At 39.8% G+C, this 26,142-nt stretch overlaps 2 protein-coding genes across 2 annotated transcripts in view; one reads left to right on the top strand and one right to left on the bottom strand.

Moving 5' to 3' along the window:
• LOC134531860 (calpain-A-like) overlaps positions 1 to 1,178 on the bottom strand; it is a 37,538-nt gene extending 36,360 nt beyond the window's left edge. Inside the window, exon 1 of the mRNA XM_063367861.1 lies at positions 949 to 1,178. Coding sequence (XP_063223931.1) covers positions 949 to 1,056 — 108 coding nt within the window. The 5' untranslated portion in view covers positions 1,057 to 1,178. The remainder of the gene's footprint in view (positions 1 to 948) is intronic.
• Positions 1,179 to 8,397: 7,219 nt separating this feature from the next.
• Positions 8,398 to 18,776, top strand: LOC134531854 (nuclear transcription factor Y subunit beta). Its single transcript, XM_063367848.1, has 4 exons — positions 8,398 to 8,831; positions 10,306 to 10,658; positions 13,533 to 13,605; positions 14,056 to 18,776. The coding sequence occupies exons 1-4, from the start codon at positions 8,741 to 8,743 to the stop codon at positions 14,157 to 14,159; spliced, it is 621 nt and encodes a 206-aa protein (XP_063223918.1). The 5' UTR covers positions 8,398 to 8,740; the 3' UTR covers positions 14,160 to 18,776.
• Positions 18,777 to 26,142: the final 7,366 nt, after the last annotated feature.

The following is a 26,142-nucleotide window of genomic DNA, read 5'->3' as shown; positions in this document are numbered from 1 at the left end:
TCCCTGTAGCCCGTTATTTCCCCACGTGACAGCAGGTAGACTCCTAGCTGTCACGACCCTCGTCCTCGCATCACCCGCAGAACCCCTGGTCCCTGTAGCCCGTGGCTTCCCCACGTGACTGCAGGTAGACTCCTGCTTTAAACTGGTGGCCAATGCCCAATGTTTCAACATCGAGGTTCAGTAAACATAATTATATAATTTATGTTGGACCAATTTGTATCTATCATGGGTTTTTATTACGGAGTTAACAACAAACATACACCTGTTTAACATGGTTTCTGTTTGTAGTAGGCAAAACAATAATTTAGAAATTAAATTAAGGTGACTTTTCCTTTTTTTTTAATCCCCACAACAAATTTGCTGGTTTCCCCCAGCGTGAATTGATATTGTTTCATCATTAACATGTTGATTTTTTTTATACTAAAATTCACTTTCGATAAAGCTTCGGAATCCGAAGTGAATTTAACTCCAACTGCTGCCGCCAGGTTATCTGTTGATCTCTTTGGATGTCTCCTGATATCTGTTCATAAACCATCACAGTTTTGTGACCTGAGCCATTGTTGTGCATGTGTACTTGGATGGAGCAAAGTGTTTAAGGAGGTAGTATCCTAAATTAATTTGTTTCTAATATTTCGTGTATTTGTACGAAATATCATATTATAACAATATTATTTGTTTGTAAAATATACTAACCCCTTAAGGGAGAAAATACCCGTGAGATTATTTAAACTTTATAACTTCAGTTTATCTAGCAATAGGATAAAGAAGACTTTTTCCGTTAGTGAGGCAGGCCACTGCCCAAGCAACAAAATGGCCTCCGGGCCTTTGGTTGTTCATTCCTCTCTTATACGTGAGGGGGCCAATTCCCTCACCCATGTCCATAATGGAGTGTTTTTTCTGGTGGTCGCTGACACGCAGATCCCAACTGAGATGGTAACCAAGTCTTACCTGATGTAATCTCGGCGCCTGAGGCCGAGCACTCGAGGCGCGAAGCGTCGAACCCGAACTCACGCTGGAGTCCTGGTTGACGGGGATCGAAGCCCTGCTCACGTACATCCTGGCCCAGAGAGGAGCAGTGGTCACCTGGGGCGGCTCGTCTGTCAGGCTATCTTATCAGGGCGGCCCGGCGGATCCAGTCTCAATATCGGCAAGGTTGCGCGCGCACCTGATTACCGACTCCGTTATCTCGGCTCGCGGATGAAAGTAACTGTGAATCAGCGGTGACGATTTTCTTTTTACGGCGAGATATATTTGCATTCTGAGTTGAAGTGTAAACACGCCCATGTTGGACAAGCTGACTAAGCGATAATACTCTGTCCGATTGCAACAATTCTCATATTTTATTTGCTCGGTTAAATATTTAACTCATTTTATTCAATTATATTCTATCCGAGATTTCAACACCGATTGGCAGCAGTCATTGACTAGCAGCATGCTGGAATCCGTTTCATTATGAAAAATAATGTACATGATGAAACCCCCTTTCCCAATTAAATTAAATATTTAGTAGATTGTAAAAATAACTTTAAAATCATGTTTTAATTTTCTTTTTTACTTACGAAAAGTATATAAAAAACTAATGTGTACAAAGGACCACTAAATTTTTGATATTTTCAAATGTCATGTTTTATCTTGCCCAATTTTAGGTGAATCCTCTGGCTCGAAAAGGATATCACAATTTCCAGACGCAATCTTGAACATAAGACCTGCTCATCTTCTCTCGACACTCCATAGGTTTGAATCTATTGAGGCTACCAGGTGGGACTGAGGTCTAGACCATCCCTACTGTCGTGCTCTCTAAAGGATCGCTTTCCAGGAAGTCACACCACAGCCTTTTCGCAGGGACATTTCTCAGTTTTTGCCATTTCGAAAACTTCTGAAACCTGCATCAAGCAAGAAGCTTCGGCCACTTTCCTCCACGAAATCAACCACAGCCATTTGCGATGGCAGGGCCAGCCTCGCCAGTTATTCGAAGCACTTGCTACTGTATTGTACCCACTAGTTTTTCGCCTCAGCTTGATTCCACTGCTCCAAAAGAAGCTCTTATTCATCCAATCAGTTTTGTCTGCAAGAGATACACCAACAATGGTCAGCCACATATTGGGAAGGAGCAAGTGTTCGTAAGCAACAAACCCAGCTAGGAAAATAGGCATTGTCTCTCTTTCTGTGAATTTCCATAAAGTCCCCATGCACCAAATTCCTCCTGACCCCATTAGCAATTCAGTAAACCGAGTGTTTTCCATCCCAGACCTCTATAAAGGCTGTGTAATCGCATTTTACCCCTTGTCACAATATTTATTTTGCAGACGTTAGGATTCATTCTATAATAAATCATGTTTACAATAAATTTTCCAGCTTAGTTTCACCAGGAGGATCTGTGTGGTGTTACATGCAATTAGAATGAGGCTTCCTATCTCAATACCCCCCCCCCCCCTTGCACTTGTCCCTGAACCTATCACAGGCTGGCAGTTCTTTAAAGCAATCACTCACTTCCAAGGAATTGTGGAAATTAGCACATTTTTGGTTATCTATAATGCATCCATATTTTTACCCTTGTACCTGACCCATATCGCGTACATGTAGGAAATTTTAGTTCTATTATGTTGTGTTTACATGATCAGTTTTTTTTTTAATGTGGCCAAAGGAGGTAACTCCACTTATATTGGCACTGTGGTGTAAAAAAAAAAAAGTTTCTTGATTAGGAAGCAAGAAACTTTAAATTATGACTTTTGGACTTTTCAGCTCATTTTACATTCCAAAATATTAATCGTCATGATGCTGTACTTCCCTCTACGAGACTAGCCCTTTTACTGAACCTCCGATGGGCTGCTGGCACCAGGCAGCTGGGCAGGAAGAGGGTGACTCCTTTGTTAGGCATTCTTCACGCCCTGCTGGTCAGAGGCGGGTATGTACTTGTGTATATACAACAGTGCTAGTTAGAATAAACGTACTTGCGGAGTCGTGAAATGCAGTCTGTGCTGAAACAAAAATCGGCCAGGGTCGTAGCCAGGGGAGAGATCCATGGGGTCCGGACCCCTTTCTTCCAAATTTAAAAGAAAGAAAAACCAAGAGAAGACAGAAATAGAAAATAACAACTTAGCTTCATAAGTTTACACAATGATTATTATAATCCTTACTGGGCTACAATCGTTTATTTCCGCCACCTTACAGCCGGACATGCTTCACACATAAAAGTGACAGGAATTTTGTTTCCAAGAAGTCACTATTTAAAGTCGGTTTGTATACGTGTTACTGTAATCATGTGGATGTGTGTTTCATGTATTTAATATGCCATCACCCGACCTATGTGAAAGGCCCGGGGGTACCTGACGGGCGCTACGGGCATCGCGATGCTGTTGTTGTCTAGAGGGACGCCAGGCTAGCGGGCTGCTAGGCCGTTGATGTTGGGTCGTGGGTACTCTGCCCCCCCTCCCCCATGCCCCGCCAGGTACACGGCTTGAATCTAACCTGAATGGTTCTCTCTTGACTGTTAAGGCCGCTCGGCCGTGTGGAGGACGGAAGACTACGGAAAATGATTGTACACGAGTTGGTCAGAATTACATTTAATTTAAGATCTTCACCGGGGGTCCGCGTGGGTACACGGTACGCTCTACAAGTCCGCACCGCGGTTCAGTCCCGCTACAAAAACTCTCACCAACACTTGGCGACATCTAGCAGTTACACAATTACCTAACAAAAAAAAACACAACACTACGCGACACTGAAATGGTTACTGCGGCAGTCTCGCGGGACGTGGGTCAATGCTCGCTGGAGACGGCCAGCGCCGAAAGTTAACGGGTGCAGGGGGGGCTCGATGAGCGGGCTGCTAAGTTCGGAGAAACACTTACGTGAGTGCAGCCGGCAGGCATATGCAAGGCTTCCTTAATTAAAATACTCTCGCTGGAGTCGGCCAGTACTGTAAGTTCCGTGATACGATACGCAGCGCAGTATCACAATGAAGACGGTCGGGATAGGCCCGGTTCCGCAAAATACGCGCCGAGTCGATGTGGGCAGCGGTATATTAATAAAAGGATTTAAATTTGAAGATGTAGTGCAGAATAAAAATAATCAATGAAACTAGCTTGAATGCTGCCCACGAACACACGTCTGTTCCTGGCGTGGATTGGTTGGAGACTGCCGAACATGGCCGCCTCGCAAGGAAGAGAAACTTTCTCTTCTTTGTGAGTCGGCACCAAAAACTTATAATAATTAAATTTGTTATATGATGAGTAAAAAACATACTCCAGGTGCTTGATTAAAACATTGCACCTGGTAAATAGTTGCCTAAGGCTTAACAGTTGTTTTAATTGATTTATTAATTTAAAAAGCGTCACCAAGTTGGCGACTGTAAATTTAACTACAAATTGTCTCAATGTGCACTGTTTGGGTTTGAATTCCCTTAGTTTGGCTAGACCAATATCATAGGCCAATTAATCAAGGCTATTAGCCGCTGTGGCTAGTAACGAGGATTGTTTTCTGTTCCGTGCGTGCCGCGCACGAACGGAATCTCTACGACGCACTTGTTCACTGCTTGTGATTAATTAATTTCGTCCTAGTGCATCGTTTGGGAATTGTTTTTCGTAGGCGAGCCCCCAGGGTTTCGTGTCCTGATGTTTAATTCAGTTAATTGGGGTCACGCCCGGGGCGCTCGCTTGACTCATTCCGGCTGGGCAAGGGGCGCGCTCCGAAAACGGGATATGGTACTGGCGGTGCGGAGCATGGGCTTAACGGCCATGGTCGGTACGACGTCAAATAACATTATAAAATATGTACTTATAACTTGTGTTAAAAAATTAATCAAACATCTGCCATCACCCGACTTCTGTGAAAGGCCCGGGAGGTACCTGGCGGGTGCTATGGGCATCGCGATGATGTTGTTGTCCGGAGGGGCGCCAGGCTAGCGGGCTGCTAGGCCATTGATGTCGGGTCGGGGGTACTCTGCCCCCGCGTGCCCCGGCAGGTACATGGCTTGAAATCTAATCTGAATGGTTTTCCCTTGGCTGTGAAGGCCGCTCGGCCGTGTGGAAGATGGAAGACTACGGAAATGATTGTAACACAAGTTGGTGAGAAGTATGTTTAATTTAAGATCTTCACCGGGGGTCCGCGTGGGTACACGGTACACTCTACACGTTCGCTCCGCGGTTCAGTCCCACTACAAACACTCTCACCAACACTTGGCAATGTCTAGCGGTTACACCGTTACACTTACAAAACGATCAAAAAACAAAAGAACACAACACTACGCGACACTGAAATGATTACCGCGGCAGTCTCGCGGGACGTGGGTCAATGCTCGCTGGAGACAGCTAGCGCAGAAAGTGAACGGGTGCAGGGGGGGGGGCTCGATGAGTGGGCTCCTAAGTTCGGAGTAACACTTACGTGATAGTGCAGCCAGCAGGCATATGCACGGCATCCTTAAATAAAATGCTCTCGCTGGAGTCGGCCAGTACTGGTGAGTTTCGTGATCCGATACGCAGCGCGATATCACTTTGAAGACGGTCGGGATAGGCCCGGTTCCGCAAAATACGCGCCGAGTCGACGTGGGCAGCGGTGAATTAATAAAAGGATTTAGTTATGATGGTATAGTGCAGAATAAAATAATCAGTGCAACTAACTTGAATGCTGCCCACGGACACACGTCTGTTCCCGGCGCGGATTGGTTGGAAACTGCCGAAAGATGGCCGCTTCGCAAAGGACACAACTTTCACCTGCTTTGTGAGTCGGCGCCAAAAACTTATAATAACCTAATTTGTTATACTATGAGTAAAAAACATGTTCCAGGTGCTTGATTAAAACTTTACACCTGGTAAATAGTTGCCTAAGGCTTAACAGTTGTTTTAAATGATTTAATACTTTAAAAAGCGGCACCAAGTTAGCGACTGTAAATTTAAATATAAATTGTCTCAACGTGCACTGTTTGAGTTTGAATTCCCTTAGTTTGGCTAGACAACTATCACAGGCCTTATTATCAAGGCCAGTAGCCGCTGTGGCTAGTAACGAGGTTTGATTTCTGTTCTGTTCGTGCCGCGCACGCACGGAGTCTCTGCGACGCACTTGCTCACTGCTTGTGATTAATTAATTTTGTCTTAATGCCTCGTTTGGGAATTGTTTTCCGTAGTCGAGCCCCCGGGGTTTCGTGTCCTGATGTTTAATTCAGTTAATTGAGTTCACGCCCGGGGCGCTCGCTTGACTCATTCCGGCTGGGCTAGGGGTAGAGGTGGGTTGTTACAGCAATTTTCGGTATCTGTTCCAACCTGATACTGATACAGTAATGGACCTAGTTACAAGTCTCTGATACTTTTGTATTAGAGCAGTAGCGGTCCCAGGAAACGACAAGGTATCAGCATTCTCGTTACAGGGTACACATCCTCCGTGCCGTCATCACCAGCGTAAAAAGGTATCGGTGTCTCTTTAACATTATTTATCACGCCCGGTAATTCTCTACCTCTGTTACTCTCATGCCCGCCTGATACAGCCAGTATCAATCAGTTCAACATTCACTGCAGTTCGTCCTGGCCATGTATTAATTACCACCATGTACATTGTTGCGGGCTGTCATGCTTTGTAGTTAGTATCTTTATAGTGAAATAAGGAATGGATAAGTGCAGGAAAAAGACTTAATTTGTGTGGAATTTTTTTACGGAAAATAATGAGTATGCTAATTGTAATTTGTGTAAACAAAAACTGAGTTATAAATCATATCATCGACTAATCTGAAGAAACATTTGAAACGTAAACATTGATATAGTATGCTCACTAATGTACGTATCTGTTTTTTTTTATTTTTTATTTTTGATAAAATCGTAATCTTTTAATGTATGAAAACACTAGTTACTAATTGTTTTCGGGAAAAAAGTCTATCTGTTGATTACATCTGTTATTAGTGTCAACTGAGAATTTATTTGCATTTTCATAGCTGTTAGGTGCACAAATATAAATATTATATTTTGTATTAATGTATTATTATTATTACTTAACCTGCAATTGGGCTTTCACCCGGTGGCAAGAACTCCCACTCACTCCCCTCTCCCCCCCCCCTCCATCAGCTTTCTCCTCAGCTCCCTCCCATCCCTGACCTCCACCATTTCCTCCCCCAGCCCATTCCACTCCCTCCCCGTCCTCACCAGGAAGGTGTTCCGCCCTCTCTCTGTCCGCCTCCACACCCTCTGGAGCTTACATCTGTGGTCTCTTCGTCCTCTGTACTCCCCTCTATGTACTTTGCTTCCCAATTGCCCCCATCCCCCTTCCCCCTTCAGCACCTTGAACATCCTGACCAACCTTTCCACTCTTCTTCTCCTCTGTAACGTTTCCCACCCCAACTCCTTAATCATTTCCGTTGGGCTATGCAGTTTCCCATCCTGCCCCTCCCTCCTTCTCCACATTCCCATCACCCACCTAGCCGCTCTGCGCTGCACCCCTTCCAGCTCCTTCACCTCAGTCACCAGGTAGGGGTCCCAGACCGCCGCCGCATACTCCAACATTGGCCTGACCAATGTGGAGTATGCCTTCTCCTTTGTCCTCCTCCCAGCTCCCTTTTTAATATTAAAATTTCATTAGTTTTATTATTGAACGAGACTGTGCACGCACTGCGCACTGAGCGTACTTTGATGTGGGACAATAACCAAACGACTCGTAACAATTTCGCTTTGCGCCTCTCCTTCAGCGCCTTCCCCTGCGCTTCCTCCCCTACATTATTTCCCTTCTTTATCCCTTATTCGTCGTTCCTGCTCCCTCCCCTTTCACAAGCTCCGCCCAAGTGACCGTCATCTCGCCGCCTGAGAATTGGAGTTTTCTATATCCATTGAAGTAAGAACTGAGATATAAGCATTTGAAAGTTTAAATTACTATGAATAGCATGACATAGAGCAAAATAATATTGGTCTTAAACTAAGAACAAACATTTTTACGTGCGTAGACGTGTGTGGATATAGTACAAATGAATACAAATATTAATTTCGTGTCCATAGCATAAAAAACCTAAAAAGTGGACATAGAACACTCCAATACTCAGGCGGCGATCTGCGATCGGGTTCTGCGCACGCGCACATTGGCCATGGTGTTGTTCCAGGCGAATTCTGAACTGATACTAAAGTACTTGATACTTTTCAAGTGTACTCGTTTGCCATTCCTGATACAGGCGCGTATCAGTGATAAAGTATCTGGTTGATACTTTTCGACCCACCTCTAGCTAGGGGTGCGCCTCCGAAAACGGGATCCGGTATTGGCGGTGTGGAGCACGGGCTTCAAGGCCATGGTCGGTATGACATCAAAAGAGTATGATCACAATATTACCACGTATACGTGTATTGTTTTTAATAGAACTATGATATCCGAATTATTTCTACTAAAATTACATATATATAAAATTACTCGTTCTCAATCGTATTCGTTAAAAACGTTCGGGAGTGTGATGGCTACATGTACTTACAAGGCCATCGTGTGAGACGCGAGGGAAAAAAAACATCAAACAAAAACAGAAGAATCTGGAAAACAATTTTCTGTAAAGTGTGAGGTTATGTGAATCTTGGTTTTGATCAATTAAATTAGTTTGGCCGTTTTTAAGTGTGTTAAGGAAAAAATATATTCCGATTTTAGTGTAGCTCATTGTATATGTTTTTCATAAGTTTTGGAGCCGTCAAATCATACAATTTCAAGTTTTCAGTGTAGGACGTGTTTGTTCATATAATAAACAATAGGTCCAAGCAATATAAAATCCCAAAAATATAAACGTTATTTTAAGATGGAGAATAGTGAGAGTGGAGACGATATTAGTAACACTTTTTTGACGGTTGATTCACAGAATTACATTGTACAGGGGGAAGACCTTGATGGTAAGTATCTTGAGGATTTAAATTAAATAGTTAATACAATTGCAAATAGTGTTGGTAGTTTTTAGATGCTTATGTGGATTTTATGTATAAATTGTTGCTTAGTCTGATCTGAGATTATAATGATTTGTGTGTGTGGTAAGAAGTGCATGCCTGCAAGTGTGTAGCAGTTGTAAATTTTTGGGAACAAATCTACCACTCTATCTAATTTTCTGTAAAATTAATTTTAAAATAATGCAGTTTTTTAATCCATGTACACTTAAAATAGTTTGAGTCAATTTAATTTAAGATAATTAGATGGACTGTAGAACGGGTATCTCACACTATCATAACGCTTTGAATTTGAACACAATAACACTGTAAACTTTAAAAAAATTACTGTTGATTTGCAATTATTTCAACAATAAGTAGTAAATACAGATCTCACCATATGTTAGGTTATTCAACATTTTCTCAGAAATAGAAAGATTATGGTCACTCAAAGATTTTTTTATTTTGTAATGCCATATAAACTGAAATTTGGAATGGTTTTTAGTATTATTTTCAACTGATGTATTTTTTTACAGTGTATTATAATTCTAATATGCACACACATCAATAAATTTAAGTTTCCTAGCAGTTTGATGTTAACATTAAGTGTAAGTTTCCCATTTAAATATAAGTATCAATAAATTTAATATTTTTTCTAGATTTTAATTTAAATATTACTACAACACTTTTATTTTGTTGAAAATTAGATTTCCCAAACATATGCAGCTGTTACACTTTTATATATATGTATTTTGTACTGAGAGGGTTCAGATTAGTAATAACAATTTTAAATGAAAGGTTATTTAGATGTCACAAGTTGTAAAATTTACTTGTAAAAGTCAATCGTAAAGAAATTCAACAGTAAAAAAAAATTTAGTGTGGAAGTTTTTAATCTCTAGTTTGACGTTGAAATACATTTTAACTTAGAATCGAAAATATAAACTTCAAATATGCAAGTCAACCAAGTAGCCTAAATAAAACCTTTTTATGAAAATTTGTGTAGCTATTATGAAAACATTTGATTATATATTTTAGACTTGGGTTGTTATTAGTAAGAAATCACTATTAATAGTAATTTTTTGACGTGATAACGTCTTATAAATCGATGAACGCAGGCTGCACGCACGAAAAAGCATGACTCAAGGTCACGTTCCACCTGAGCCTAGCGTGCAAGAACCGGCCAACCACCATGCGAGAAAATCTTCTATAATATCAAACAGGTTTGGGGCGGGCTTTTTAAAAGCAGCAATTTAAAAAATTTGATATGACATCACTTAAAATTATCGTCCGTAAACTGACTTTACAGACAACCCCCCCTTTTTTTTGTAATAGTGTAAGTAGTTTAAATTCCTCAAAACATAGATTTTGCTTTCTTTTAATTAAATTTTAGTTGTTTTACACTGGCGTGTGACCGCTGTTAGCGTGGAGCCGGGCTCATGTGCCGCAGATGACGGGGAGGCGGGGCTCACGGCGGAGAACACTGACGACTCGAACCAGGGCGGCAGCGACAAGCAGGGCTATCTGCTCCGCGAGCAGGACCGCTTCCTGCCCATCGCCAACATCGCCAAGATCATGAAGCGGGGCATCCCGGACCCGGGCAAGATAGCCAAGGACGCGCGCGAGTGCGTGCAGGAGTGCGTGTCGGAGTTCATCAGCTTCGTGACGAGCGAGGCGAGCGACCGCTGCCACATGGAGAAGAGGAAGACCATCAACGGCGAGGACATCCTGTTCGCCATGACCAACCTGGGCTTCGACAACTACGTCGAGCCCCTCAAGATGTACCTGCAGAAGTATCGCGAGGTGATTGTGGTTGGTCGCTGCTCGGCGAGGTCCAGGCCCGGAGCAACCTGTGTCGCGTTGATTGTCTGGGGGGGTTATAGTTCTTGCTAATTCCATAATATTTTATTGATAATATGTACACTGAAGATAAAGTTACATTATCTCATCTTTGTTGACACCATTTTTGGTCTTACATTCAGGAGCAAGTACAAACAATTTAGTACAATCACAAACTTAAAAGAACATGCTATGTATTTATGTACATATATGTTATATATGTTGCATAACTGTAACAACATTTACTCAAATACTTACATGGGAAAATTCTACATTTTTGCTGAATTAATAATTGTTGTTGAAACACATAAATTAATGGTAAATTGTAATATTTTGATCTGAAATGGGTAGTTTGTTTGTATGATTGGAATCCTTTGTATGTAATCTTTTTCTCCTTTCGCACATCCGGGAAAAATAACAATGAAGTTGCAACTCCATTATGTAAATGTTTTGGTGGAATCAATTTTTGTTATAAATAATCATCATATCTTTGGTACAGTTTGATTTTAATTTCAAGACAGTGGCATCAGGCTTTATTGAGTTAAATTGTTTGGTACAGACAGACAAAAAATGTTTTAACGTTAGATTATTTAGGTAGGTATGCTGTCTAATTTTTAACACACACAGGAATTTGAGTTTTTATTTTAGTTTTGATTATAATATTATATCTATTTATTTATTACTTACCAGTTGGTACTTATGGTAAATTTTCTTTTTCTTTTAATACTATTTTATTGCAGTTTTGCACTGTTTGTCATTGAAAAAGCTCAAGAATGCAAAATGAGAAATAAAAATTAAAACATAAACCCACAGAGAACATGCCTACATCAGCTGATGTCAATGTTTTCTTCATTGTTCAGTGACATTTGGGCAAATAATTTATTTGTGATTTTAGGTTTGGATAAAATTTATTTTGTTTTTATTTAACCTACTTCCAATGAAGCGCTACTTTCAAAATGTACCAACTGCAGTAGATAGGTATTACGTATTACCTAATTATGGGAACACAGAAAATAGACTTCCAGTGAATGATGACAATGCAATTAGTCAGGCAAGAAAAAAAAGGCTTAAGGGCAAAGGGACAGTCTTGATTATAGTGGGCTTCGAACCACTTGGATACTGAATGACTCACTGCGTGTGAATTTGAGTCATGCGGGGTTGTTGGTATCGAATCCTTGACTGTTGCAGTGTGAGCATGTGTTAGAACCCTCAAGCCTAGTGTTTTAAGTTTTTAAAGCAATAAAGCTTTCTTATGTTCTATAGTTGAGTATCTAACTAGAATTTATTCCAAAATATTTGTGAAGTTATACTTCTTTAGGCGCTTTACGAAAAAATGATAAGAGAGAATATGTGCACAGCATGCAACAAAAGTTGACAGTTTATAAAATGGCTACATACAAATAAAAATTATATATATGTTCTTTTAAATCATATACTCTAGTGATTAATATTGAATACTGGTCCTTATAATTAAAGAACTTATTTATTGTGAAATATTAGTGATAGAAATTTTGTTCATAAACATTTTCAAGTGTATTTATATAAGTGCAGTTATGTTCCCATGTGTATAATTTATTTGCATTACAAATTATTAGGTATTATTAATTAAAATTTATAATTATTATTTTACTAAATTAAATAATTAGTTTTACACACGTATTTAGATATATTAATATTGTTGCGAGCATAATGTGGGGAGAAAACTGGGTTTGTAAGGTATAGCCCAATTAATTGGTTCAGTTTTATTTATTACCAATGTCTACACCATAAATTTAATTAATGCACTCAATATTACTGTCCACAACAATTAGTCTTACACAGATCAAGGGAACATTAAAACTTTCCACTGGAGCTTGTCTCAACAGTGGTTCGCTCTTCTGTCCGCTTCCTCCGCACACTCACACACACCGCGCCGCAGTACAGTCACCAACTATCGCTCGTCGCACCCGACTGGCTCGTCAGGCCTTCACTCGCAGGTATCGCCTCCCGATAGGTCCGGTTCGCTCAGCAAGGGCCACTTGCCCTCTTCACCTCTCGCTGATAGCAAAGGTATCGCCAGTAGCACTCCCCAAGGGGGAGATTCTCTCCCCTGCTCTGCTCTTCGCTCTTCGCTCGGAACTCTCGCGGAGGCCGGCGTCGCTGCTTTTATACTCTTAGCAGACTTTCTGGAACCGAACTGTCTTGAGGGAGGGGGGATGGTTGGACATGTTGTATCACCTTGAGCCAACCCAACACCCGAAAAGTTCAGAAAGGCTGTGTTTGTTTGTGCCACTCTGCGCAGTGGCATCGGGAAACCCTTATGATTCCCAGGCAGCTAAAAGGGTCATTGACAATGGCCTGAGGCATGACATTTATGTGGGAGGAGGAGGAGGGGGTAGGTAGGCACATATGGCAATCTTACGTCAATGGACGGTGCGTGACGACAGTGCAGGGCTGTAAGCCAGCTCAGAACCTGGAGCGCATCGTGGTCCTGTCTGCGTCTGCAACAATATTTAATTCTGTGTATAATAGCACTCCAATCATTTTATTATTTTATTTCTATTATTTGCATGCAATATTAAAGTTAGTTTTTTATCACGCCAAGTAAGTATAACTTCCAGTGCACGTATATAAGTGCTAAAATTTTGACCATCACTCGTGAACTGCCTTATTAAAGACAAGAATTTGAGTTTTAGTTCGTTCCTCGTCAAAAGAGGAGAGAGACTCGGTGAGCATGCAAACAGTGGGTAAACGTGGACTTCCTTGCTTGGTTGGTTCTATTATGAAAGTACCTAGTGCGTGTGCTGTTATAGTTTGTCAGTAATAACTCATCTGTGCGACTTGCTTGTGTGCTTGCAGACAACGAAAGGGGACAAGCCCATGTCGGGGCCGGAGATGTACGTCGATGAAGATTTGGCCGAAGAAGCGTTTAGTAAGTGGCTTGTAAGATCAAACTTCACTTACTCCAGCAGAAAAATTCTTTGCAAATGAACGCTGTTTGGAAAACGTTTCGCTTGTGGTTTCTCTGCTGCACATGAGGTTAATCAATGCTCTGAGACAAATTTTTGTGCGGAAAGTAGGATGATGAAATCAGGTAGTTCAACTTCAACCTTTCTACCTCAACAATTTTATGTCATATTTAGGTTATGGTTACTAATGTGAACAGTGTGTGAATATGTCATGCCTCACTGTTAAGAATACTTAAGTTTTGTAGTCCAGTGGGGATGGCAGATGCCACCTCTCCTTCTTTGGCACTGTGCTTTTTTTCTCTTATTGCCTGTGTTTGCTCGTAGAATGATTCGGAACGGTTATAAAGCGTTCTTTCATTCTCGGGGCCACTTACCTCCGCGGACACTCGGTACCTGGTGCTGTCTGTGTCCAGGTGCGCAGGCGCTGGGCGGCAACATCCTGACCACGGACCAGAACGGCCAGGAAGACACTGTCATCTACTACCCGGAGCAGATACAGCAGTACCAGCTGGCGTAGTGCGGTCGCGACACACCGGTGTATCGGCAGAGTGCTTGTGGATCAGTGCCGTGTACGGAGGTGGTCAAAACTAAGGGTGCATCTTCCATCGAACACGGCAGTCCGGGCGGGACTAGTGGAATATTGGTTTCGTGTGATTTCTAGCTGTATCGAACAGTTATCGTAAGCAATTTTAGAATTCTGTAACCTGTATTATTGTAATTACTTACTCCGGTGTTTTTTTTTTTATGTGAATTGATTCTCGTTGTTTAACTTTTTTATTTTAAAAGGTTTTGAAATAAAATATACTGTAGTGAAAGTAAGCTATTTATAGTTGTACCTTTAAATAATATTTGTGGTGTCAGTATTTGAAAAATTAGACTTCACAAACAGATGTTAACTTTTCTGGATAAGCTTGGGAAATCAATGACTTGGGGCAGACGTTGGAAAATTTTAACTATGTACCTACTCACTTAAGTTAAAATACTGAATTAAGAAGTAGTTTTAATGATAAGTAAAACTGTATATTTCAGACTTTTTTTTTTCTCTCTCTCTATAATTTCTAAAAACATTTTGAGTGTGTTAAGTTTTTGAATACGATGGTCTTGAAACTCTTGCCTAGCCTAAGGAATTCTAGAAAGAAGGATACATGTTTTATCTGTGTTTTTCTTTAGTAGTGTTAATAGTATTCTCAAGATGTATTCTTCTGGAAGTTAAATTTGGTCACTTTTGCAGCACACTAAGAATATAATACTTTAGTTCATGCACATAATTACCTATCTCTCACTTGAATATAGCTGATAAATAGCCCAACTTCAATCACAACACCTGCACCAGCAAATATTGATGTTAGCTTACCAAATGTTAATAGATAGCACGAAAGTCTTTTAATGCAACTTATTTCAGGAAAATACAGACTGCCAATTACAAATACTGCCCAATGCTAATAACTGTGGTAAGCCTTACTATTGTTTAAGGCCCACCACAATTGCCACACTCAGGTTGGGTTATTTCCAAATTCAGAATTTCAAGTTTCATAATGTTTGGATAAAAAAAAATTGTACCCCTCAAATTTAGACACTTAATCCTACTCCTAAGTATGGAACTATACAACAGCTTCAAAAGTTAGCGGGAGAAACCTTAGGTAGCAAACAAAAATAAATGATCTGCCATTTCCAAAAATTATGATTATGTGAACATCACATATTTTGCACAAACCAGAATTGTACGAATGATTACATTCATTTGGCTTTACAGAGGAACAACTTTCAAAAACTCTTCAACATTGTGTACTGTATACCATGTTAAGTTTAATATAATCATCATCTTATCAAACGGCTGGTCTGGGTATATGTATTATTAAATAAAATACTTAACAAATATTATTCTACTCAAAATTTACAGCAGCTGTACAAATGATCAGTCTTATTGTTTTATCACAACTCAGGGATGTGAGTAAGATCAGTCTCTAAACTGAGCTTGGCTGTTGCTTGCTGTTTGACAGCTCAAATGCGTTTCTTGCTGTTTTGACAGCTCAAATGCACCGAGCATCGCTCTCGCTTCACCAGAGGCACACGATGCAAAGAAAAAGAAACTTTTTTCCTAACATAGTGTATGGAACGTGCACCCAACATAGGCGATGTGTAGAAACAAGATTTTATGATTTTATTTTAAGGCCAATTTTGTTTTTAAAACAGGAGATTTCAGTGTTGCTGTTTTGTATTTTTTATTAATTCTGTTTATTCACAAAGATAGCACCATTTTCAATAAATATGAAACGTACATCTTCAATGATACCTACTTTACTAAAACAGTGTCATTTTGACTGAAACATGCTGCACTTTAAAATATAATAAATTGTAATAAGATTGTCAAAATGCTGGGAACAATACAAATAAATCAGCAACTTTCTTTATATGTGACTAAAAAATGTACCGAAGTTGGTATGTAATAATTAGTAACAGTTGCAATATAAAAAAAGCAAGAATTTATTCCAATCTATTTAGTAGTACATACATTTTGGTACTAACTCCACACTTCATTGAATTTAATGTATTATAAGATTATATTTTTGTAATCTGAGTTCAAAATTTGATTAGGTAAATATGCTCGTCAATTTCATGATATTTTGTTGCATTTCAATGCTTATTGGTGTATTAACTTGATTTTCGGTGTTATATGGTGAATTGACATGATTTTCTGTGTTATTTTGGCTTTACTGCAGTTCACCATATAATCTTTGTCACTATTGATGTAATATGTGATTCTTCACAAAAGTTAATGCCATGCTTTTTGCGCACACCTTTACAAACATAACTCGTCAGGTTTTGCAAAAAACAAGTCTGTTGAACGAGCAATGTCCACCTCAGTTATTATTGCTCAAAATCCAGACAATATTTTCATATGCTGATTCAGATGTAATCATTGTTATTCCGCTGCACACTGTGGCCAGTGTGGTTGCAAACTGGCAAGTTTCTCCCCGGGTGGGGGGTCTGGGCCTCTCGTGACTTACAGTTTTGAAGTTCTGGACGGTCTCGTGACAAGTATGGGCGCAAATAGCTTTTGCATCCGTCGTAGACGGACATGGCCACTGTTACGGGGCACGCAAATAAATTTTGTATGACACCAGGTTCCGCTCTGACCTGTCCACGTCACGCATCGTGTGAATCCAGCGTCCGGCCTCTTAACTCACGCCCCCAGCACCGTCATAGCCCACGAAGAATGTGTTACGACATCTCCAGGTGTGTTCCAGATTTTCCACACAGCATTAAAGTTCGAATCTTTCATTTAAAATATTTAAAATGAAATAAAGAATTACTTATCAAAATTTCTACCATCAAATACAAACATAACACCCATTTACAATTCTTATTAAGCTCACATCAATACTTAGTTTTGAAGTAATCCAAATAGCATTCAGCAATAATGCTGCCAACCCAGCAAAAATTATAGTAGATGCACAAAAATATTAGTGGTTAGAAAGACCACGGAATAAAAAGGTATCATTTCGCCACACAACTTTATTTGAAGGGCTGTTTCGGTGTCAACAGGGCTGGTGCATGTAAAATGTTTTGCTGATGCCTTCACCCCCTGGATATTGAGCACACATTCAGATAAGCCTGGATTTTGTGCAGCCTAGAATGTATCAAAATGTGTTGAGAGATTTCCTGTAGACAAAATGAGAAACTAATACATTATGTGTACAGTTTCACATTATTTTTTTACTCATAGGGGCCTAAATAAATATTCTACCTGAACCTTGAACTCAAGCATACTCAACAAATTCTGTGAGTGGCATGTGCCCTCCAGTTCCAACACAGCAGCAATTTGGAGAAACTCTTGCAATCTTGGATTTTTTTAATATTTTTCATCACTTTAAATTCAGCTTCAGTATTACGTTTTCTTGTTTTGACAGGGCATTGCATGGGACCCAGCTTTGAGTTTTTGTTGATCATGAAATAATCATTATTTCCTCTAGGTTGTTACAAAATGGGGATATTAATAAAATTCAGACTGCAATAAGGTATAAAATCTTGCAAAGCTTATGATCTATGACTTGTGCTAAAAAAATTGTTTTGTAAGGCTATACCTAATTAAAAATCATTTTTTTACTTTTTTTTTTAACATTTAATTTGTATTTTGATATCTCCCATGCCATTGTGTAAAAATATTTATATGTATGATCAAATGGACAAAGAATTAATTAATTAAATGATATGTTGGGAACTAATTCCCTTAAACAGAAAAGGAATTTTAGAAGGTTGTGAGTGAGTATTGTAAATTAAATTAAAAGATATTTCTGGTACAGCTAGAAAAAACTGTGACTTAAATTATACTTATATTACATATTAGGTATCAGGTTTTACTTTAAAAAATGTTAGTGATATAAATTAAAGGAGGGAATAAGTTTCTATGTAACAGAATGAGTATTCCTGGTGCTCCAGTTGTTAGTCAATAATTACTAAATTTGCTATAATAATGTTAGCATTTTCCAACTGAGTCACAATATTGCACATTTGATTTTATTGTATGTTCCCTGTTAATAAATTAAATAGCTGGGTATTTACAGCTCTCGAAAAAAAAGTCTCAAAATAAATGGTAGATGTGTTGGATTCCATGAAACTTTCATATTCAGAAGCCTTTTGGTAACTTATATTTGGTTTTATGAATCCTCGCATCATTTTATCGTCACACATTTAATTTAAATATAAACAGTTGGAGACTGCCCTCTTAAATAGTGTGGAAATTATTTCTGGAAAGGTTTTAGTTGTCTAACAAAAATTGGCATGTTCCTGCTAATGGCAGACATAGTACTTATTATGTTTAGTTTCCTTTTTATGTATGAAAATGATTATGTAATTTAAAAAAGTTGTAAGAATATATTATTAAAAGGTCCTGAAACTTGTTCACAAAGCATCTGTAACTACCCTGAATAGTTGTAAGGTTAATTTTAAATTGATTTAGCTTTTGTGGTGCAAGTATTACCATTTTGTGTAGCCATACAAGACCCATAGCCGCCTCTCATAGTCCCAGGCTTAGCCAGAGATGTGCGTGGGAGCGTTGGTTGCACTCCCATTTTCACCACTTATTGTATTAAGATAGCAGTAACCAATGTACTATACTTTTGCTAATAGTAAAAAGAGGTGTTAAGTTATTAGGCCTACCTATGTTTCTGTGGCTTGGGTACGCCCAATGAATATAAATATTATTATCAAAGTAGCCAAGCCATAAAAAAAAAATTATTTTGCTCTTTTGAACACTATGGCATTGAAATTTCTTCATGTCGGTGAGCAGGGGAACTGTACTTCCAGGCCTGCTTAAAAATGTTCTCAACAGAAGCATGTATTTGATATAGAGGGGTATATAAGACGTGTGTAATCACGCCAGGGCGTCACCAGCAGATGGCCTGGGGGGGGAGGGAAGTTGTGGGAAAAGTATTTATTTTTTTTGCATTTGGCTACATTTTTTTTTAATCTCTAGGGGGGTGGGGGGGATCTGCGCCACCTACCTACCCCCCCGCCCCCTCCCCTGGCGACGCCCTTGTAATCACGTGTGAAACATTCTAAACACGGCGGGTAATGTAGTGATGTATGAACGTGTGAGTGTAGGTACGACGTCCCGCTGTGTCCGCGTTTGTCGCGTGTCGCAGTTCCCCCCGCGCGTCGCCCGACCCTTCCCCCCCCCCCTCTTGTGAAGGCAGGAAGTTTTAGCGCGGGGGAGGGGGGAAGTCCCGGACCGCGCCGTACCAGACCCGCCGACCATTGGCACGCGAGCAGTCCCCGCGGGCAGCAGTGGTTTCCGTAGCGCTCGTACAGCTTTCACATTCATTGCATTCCCCCTAACCCTTCCGTCATCACCCTGTCCACTAACGGGAAACCTTCTTTTCACAGACGAGAGAGCCAAAACCCGAAGTTCACCGAAGTTCATGCTTTTTTACCGTATCTTTTAAGTAGCTTTCCTAACCAAATCAACCGTCCACAATGTTTTCAAGTATTTTTAATGTAGCTAACCTAACCTAATTGACCATTAGTATCCTTTTATCAACACCGCCATATTTATTTACAATGAACAAAAAAAAACGAAGATGCACGATCGTGCGTTTGGCTCTCTCGTCTGTGAAAAGAAGGATTCCCAAGGCCTGTTCTACACTGACACGTGGACTGCGGCGGATCTCACGGGACGTGGAGTATCCACGGTGGCACGTATGCGGACGCAGGCCCGCGCGGATTAGCTCGGCAATGCCAAAGGCCTTTCGTTTCACGTAATTTACGTATTGCCAATAGAAGCAGTGGTGTTAGCCATGTTTGTTTACAGTTTAAATACATGAACAATATTATATTAATGTTCTATCATTACTTTGAGGTGGATATTTTTTATTAAATGTAATAAATAATTTAAGTGTTTTGTTCCGGATCTCAATAATTTTTTTTTTAATTTCAATATTATTGGTTGCTGTTTTTTTTTTTTTTTTTTTTACGGTTACGGACATTGTAGAAGCGACGGACTTATAGTGAAACGTAAATATCTTTGCGGGCACGGATCCTTTCCCGTTTTTTTACGTTTCCGTGTAGTTGAATAACGGTCCTAAACGTTTAACGTCTCGCCGGCAGGAAGGCCGTTACAGACTGTAACAAACAATTACACAGACCATGCCTACTGCGAAAGAACGGCAACTATGGACTACATTTGTGAGGGCCAGTAATTTTTGTTTTTTAACTAACCTGAGAGCCATTTACACATGAATAATTAATACTAAACTTTTACAACAATGTTTTATGTCTTACATGTTCTGTACAGTGACTAATAAAATATGCAGCGAGTGATGAAATAACGAACAATAGCCTAAAGTTGGTTTTACAAAAAAAAAAAAATAACTTTAAAGAATAGAAGAAAGTTTTTTTACTGAACATTATATAAGTTACAATAATAGAAAGTATATTTTATTGGGTAATTCTGAGAGAATACTGCGACCTTTTAAACACATTATAGCTGACAACGTTAATCTACATACTTGCAAAAAAGACGACTTGTAAAAAATAGTATACGTAATAATATATTTTTATTAATATTATGTTAGGCGGTCCGAGCGAAGCCGTACAGCGGGTTGGTCATCGCTAACACGCAGTAAGGAGGCATCTGTGGAGCTGATGGGAAGCCATCAGTTCGTAGTCATCAGATCTGACTGACAAGTCCAGCTGTTAGTGCGGAGTGATCGTGTGGGGGCCTTTACCTTCCTGATATCCTGGTCTGTGTCGTTTAGTTATGTCGTATCTAATGACCTCGCTGTCAACGAGACAGGCTGAAATTAAGGAACAGCTTTTCTGAAGTGGTCGCGGAAGAAAAGACCGCTGAAAGTAGGTTGATATCTTCACAACGTTGCTATGCAGAGAATGGGACAAGAGAGGCTGCCTATGACTAAGAGACCGGAAAAATTCGCGGGTTCAATGACCTCCAGGATGGACTCCAATATCCTCTACACACTCGGGCAAATGCCAACTGTTCATTGGCTGTTGACTTGTGAGTCGTCTCGACTGGGCAGCCTGTGATTCGACACTTATATGAGTGAGGGTCTCTAATTGGCCCTCAGTCCTCCAGATTAACAGTGAACCAATGGCAGAAGCAGAACTAAGGTATAATTATTTGAATTTTAGCATAACACAAAATTAACCCGCGAATTTTTCATGTCTCTACGCTATGACAATGATGGAGTTGAAATACACAGTAGGACCAAGGAGGAGGTGGGGAGAACAGATAGTTAAAGGCGTGTGGAAGATAGGAGAAGAATGGAACAGAGTGAGGAAGAGGAATAGCGGAGGGAAAGAGGAAGATGGACGCTGATATGGCCGCAGGGTTCAACCTTGAAGCAGTTGATGATAATGATTAGAGATACAGAAGTTTCGCACATTCATTTAGTAGCAAGTTAGAATGCAAACCTTCACACTCTCGCACTGTGTTCCTGATTGGACCGCAGTTATTTGGACACGCCCATCTACGACTGTGAGCCAGCGACGCTCAGCTAGGAGAGAAGCAAGCGAATCAAGTAGTACCAATTAACAAGGATACACCATTTCTCGCTAATAAATCAACCAATGGGAAAACAAACGTGGGTTGAGCACGCCTATGACTTGGAAAACTACCCTGAGGCCAGACGAATTCGCGAGATTTCCGGGTCACTAATAATGATTTTAGTGGCGAACTACGCACTGTATCCCCAGCGCGTTCAAACTCCTAGACGACAGTAGCACTGATTGCACGGTTGATTGCGAAAGACGTAGCCGGTTGAAGATACATGTCGCGTGCTCAAGGACTAGAAGTATTGCCCCTGCATGGGTAACACTCGCCTTTTACACTTATTAAAAAAAAAAATTGGTTTTCTGTAAAGTCGGTTTACGGACGATAGTTTAACGTGACGTCATAACAAAACATTGATGAAATGATTGCATACTTTTATGAATAAAATTGAATCATTTTTATTGAATTATCACTATTTTGTATGGATACAAAGAAGGAGTGAAATGATATCTACAATTTAATTGATAAATTTACTTTTATTTGCACTCATTAATTCAGATATGTTTATTACTTTAACGAAGAGATTATTTTAACTATAACTTTTATACATGTTTGCTATTTAACTTCTTCCAATCTGTGTTATTCTGTTAAGGATAGGACGATGATAGGAAAAGTAGGAAACGAATGGGAGTGTTTCAAGTTTAATGTGCCTCGAAAAAGTCAAATCTATGGTTGTTCCAATCGAGTGGAAGAGTGATAGATGCGGCGCAAGCGTACAATGAGCGTAACGGGACACAGCGTAACGGGACAATGAGTAATCCTTTTTCGTGAGTTCAGCCGGCGTTCATAGATTTATTAGACGTAGTCACTTCAAAAAAAAGAATGTGTTAGAGCTCTGAACAAAGGTGCTATTGAATTTTTTTATTTTGTTTCGGGGCTGGAGTCGAACCGGCGACCCTCGTTACCTCCGAGAACTCGTGCGCGCGTGCACGCCACGGAAGTGAGGCCGTGGACCCTCCGGCAGCACATCCTCCGTGGCTGCGGTTCCAGGATGTTCCTGCTCGCCGTAACCCCTGCGAGGCACGCAACCCGCAGTGCCAGGCGCCGCCCTGCTTTCCCCCTCCACCCTTCGCCCACCCACAACCCACAGTCATCATGGCCCTCTCTCTCCGGGCAGAACTAGCGCCCCTGTGTCTAGGAGGGGAGGAGGGAGGTCTCGCCATTCGTCGTTCGTGGCATGCTCGCCTGCTCACGTCGGGTCATTTCATTTTCGCTTCATTGTTTTTTTGTATATTTTGGAATATTTATGTTAATACTTAACAATAATATAATCATGTATGTACAAAGTACTGTAGGTAAAGGTAAAACCGCAGAAAAAAAAAGAATATCAAAGGAAAATATGTTTACTAGTGTTTACTAGTGTCGAAATTTGAAAGATTTTTTTTTTTTTTCCGAAGTCTCTGTTGTGGGGGCCCTCTGTTTGTGGAGTCTCCGGGGCTTTCACCCCGGTTGCCCTCCCCTAAATCCGGCCCTGGCTTACGTTGCACTATACCTCAATTAATTAATTAATTTATATTTTTTAGTGGATATATTTTATATGTTACTGGCTTCATAATTTAAATTTTTGCTCGAATTTAGTGTCTTTGGCACTGACTAGAAGTTTATTTCCTATGGTTCCACTGCAACGCAATGCTTCAGATTTTCCAAATGTAGATCCGACGTGTCTTGAGATGACTTTGCACCAGTGGGAAACACTAATCAGTCTAGTAGGTACCCAAATTTTAAACATTTTTTTAAAAATAAAGTTTAGTATTATATACATATAAATCAATAGTTCTCTTGATTTTAATACTGTGGTTTACTTTGTAAACTTGAAAAAATAATATATTTAAGCGTATAATTATTTTCTGAAACTGATTTTAAAAGGTTAGCGTTTCAGTTTTTTAAAGGGACTTTACTTTCAAACGGATTAGTTTTCTCTCCTTCCTTACGTCCAGTAACATTAGCCCCTGTTCTAAATAACAATTCTTAGACTTACCACCGTAACTGCGAGAAATATGTGTAACATTGGAATTATTTTAACACAAAATCATTTAAAAGATTTCTGCCCGTCTAGTAATGGTTTGATGATTTCGTTCAATTAAGTCATAAATGTCAAATTTGTATGAAAGACAAAGTTACGGGTGTCAAGTTTTCAATCCGGCAATAAATACAGACCGACTACTTGTAAACACAATGCCTGCCGCTTCTGCACATGAATCATGCCGGGCTGTAATGGGCAGGAAATACTTTATTGTAGCCCACCACAAATGGCCACGATTATTAAAAAAATAAAATAAAATAATGGTTGTCTGTAAAGTCGGTTTACGGACGATAGAACGTGACAACGTAATAACAAAACATTGATGAAATGATTGTATACTTTTATGAATAAAATTGAATCATTTTTATTGAATTATCACTATTTTGTATGGATACAAAGAAGGAGTGAAATGAAATCTACAATTTAATTGATAAATTTACTTTTATTTGCACTAATTAATTTAATATGTTTATTACTTTAACGAAGAGATTATTTTAACTATAACTTTTATACATGTTTGCTATTTAACTTCTTCCAATCTGTGCTATTCTGTTAAGGATAGGACGATGATAGGAAAAGTAGGAAACTAATGGGAGTGTTTCAAGTTTAATGTGCCTCGAAAAAGTCAAAACGATGGTTTTTCCAATCGAGTGGAAGAGAGATAGATGCGGTGCAAGCGTACAATGAGCGTAACGGGACAAAGCGTAACGGGACAATGTGCGTAACAGTACAAAGCGTAACGGGACAATGTGCGTAACGGGACAATGAGTCATCCTTTTTCGTGCATGCAGCCGGCGTTCATCGATTTATTAGACGTTGTCACGTCAAAAAACTAGCATTAATTTTTATTATTATTATTATTATTATTATTTTAGCTTACTCAAACTATTTTCACCACAATCACAAATTAATTGCTAACATTCTCTATTTACTAAACAAAATTATTGTTAATTCCTTTAATTACTATCCAAATAATTTGTAAAGTAGATATCATTGACACAACTCAAGAGTAAGTATGCCTATTTTTAATTGAGTGTTTTACCAATTCTTTTATCGTGTAAGTAAACAAATTAAGCAAATACTATTGATATTTTTACCTCTAAATGGTTTGGAAAACTCTAGGATGGCAACTGCCAACCCCTTGCCGCCCCCGAATTTCGTCTATGGTGCTGGGGAAGATCGTCTAGACCACGACAAGCATATTAGCTCCGTGGTAAATGTTCGTGTAAAATGGCGCACCCCGCGTCTGGCTCACGAACACGTACAACATTTGCAAGTTTCCGACATTACTCCCCTTTTCATCGAAACACTCCCCTCTCCTCTATAATATTTATTACATGATATAAATTATTGTTCAGTAATTTTTTGAAGCTATAGAGACATAATTTCCTGTTTACACATAAAATTATTTCGCACACAACATTCATATTATCATTATTTTTGTTATTTCCATTTTATAACTTCTCTAATCGCCCTTATGTTCTTCACCATTTTTAAGATTCGATGTGATGAAAACGGAAGTCATTTCCGTTTTCGATTGACGCGGTTTTGATTGGCTGATTGCATCCAACAACCCGCAAATTTTATAACCTGTCCTATATGCAAAATATTTTATGGAAACTCAAGTCATTCGACTTGTCAAAACAAACGTTGCTGCCCTAGTGATGTTTTCGGTGACGTCATAACCCTCTAACTTTATTTCACAAAACACATCGGCAGGTGTTAAAGACGAAAATTTGACACTGTAAAAGGGCCTAAGCCTTTTCCGTCCAATACTTCCCCTCAAACTCCATTGTCAAATAAATTGACAATGTAAAATGTCCTTTAATGACCTCGTTCTCGACAAGACGTCAGGGGCATAGCCAGGGGGGGGGGGTTAGGGGTTCAACCCCCCCCCCCCTTAGCAGCAAATCTTTAATTAAATTTCTTATTCATCACTCAAACAAATTTCATATTAAATATTAATAAAAATTTTACCATTACAATATTTAAATTTAAGTACAAAAAACTGCTAAAATAGCACTATTTTACACCTTAAAATCCCAATTTTCCCGGGGGAGGACCCCCAGACCCCCCGCTTTAATACGGGGGGGCCATGCTTCTTAACACCCCCCATACACAAATCCTGGCTACGCCACTGCAAGACGTAAACCCAAAGACTGGAGTATTCAACTTAAATTGTAGTTACGAGATAAAAGTTTTCCAACTAGCCTAATAGTTTCAAAATAGCCTTTAAAAAAATGTCGCAAACAAGCATTTCGAATAGCCCAAACCGCTAACTGGATTTGGCAACACTGGTACGGTGCTTCCCCGAGCCGAGTGCGCACGAACACTCCCGAGGAGCTGAAGCGTCATGGCGGGATAGTCCGTGCAGTTCCTCCGACCGCCGGCAGAGGCGCGCGCGCCTGC

Source organism: Bacillus rossius, chromosome 1 (genome assembly GCF_032445375.1).
Source record: "Bacillus rossius redtenbacheri isolate Brsri chromosome 1, Brsri_v3, whole genome shotgun sequence".
Lineage (NCBI taxonomy): Eukaryota > Metazoa > Arthropoda > Insecta > Phasmatodea > Bacillidae > Bacillus > Bacillus rossius.
Note: the sequence above shows the minus strand (reverse complement) of the source record. Positions and strands in the feature narration are given on the sequence as shown.

Coding starts and splice junctions, on each gene's coding strand:
- LOC134531854 (XM_063367848.1), top strand. CDS start 8,741: ATGGAGAATAGTGAGAGTGGAGACGATATTAGTAACACTTTTTTGACG. Junction 10,659..13,532: donor ACCTGCAGAAGTATCGCGAG/GTGATTGTGGTT, acceptor GTGTGCTTGCAG/ACAACGAAAGGGGACAAGCC. Junction 13,606..14,055: donor TTTGGCCGAAGAAGCGTTTA/GTAAGTGGCTTG, acceptor GTCTGTGTCCAG/GTGCGCAGGCGCTGGGCGGC.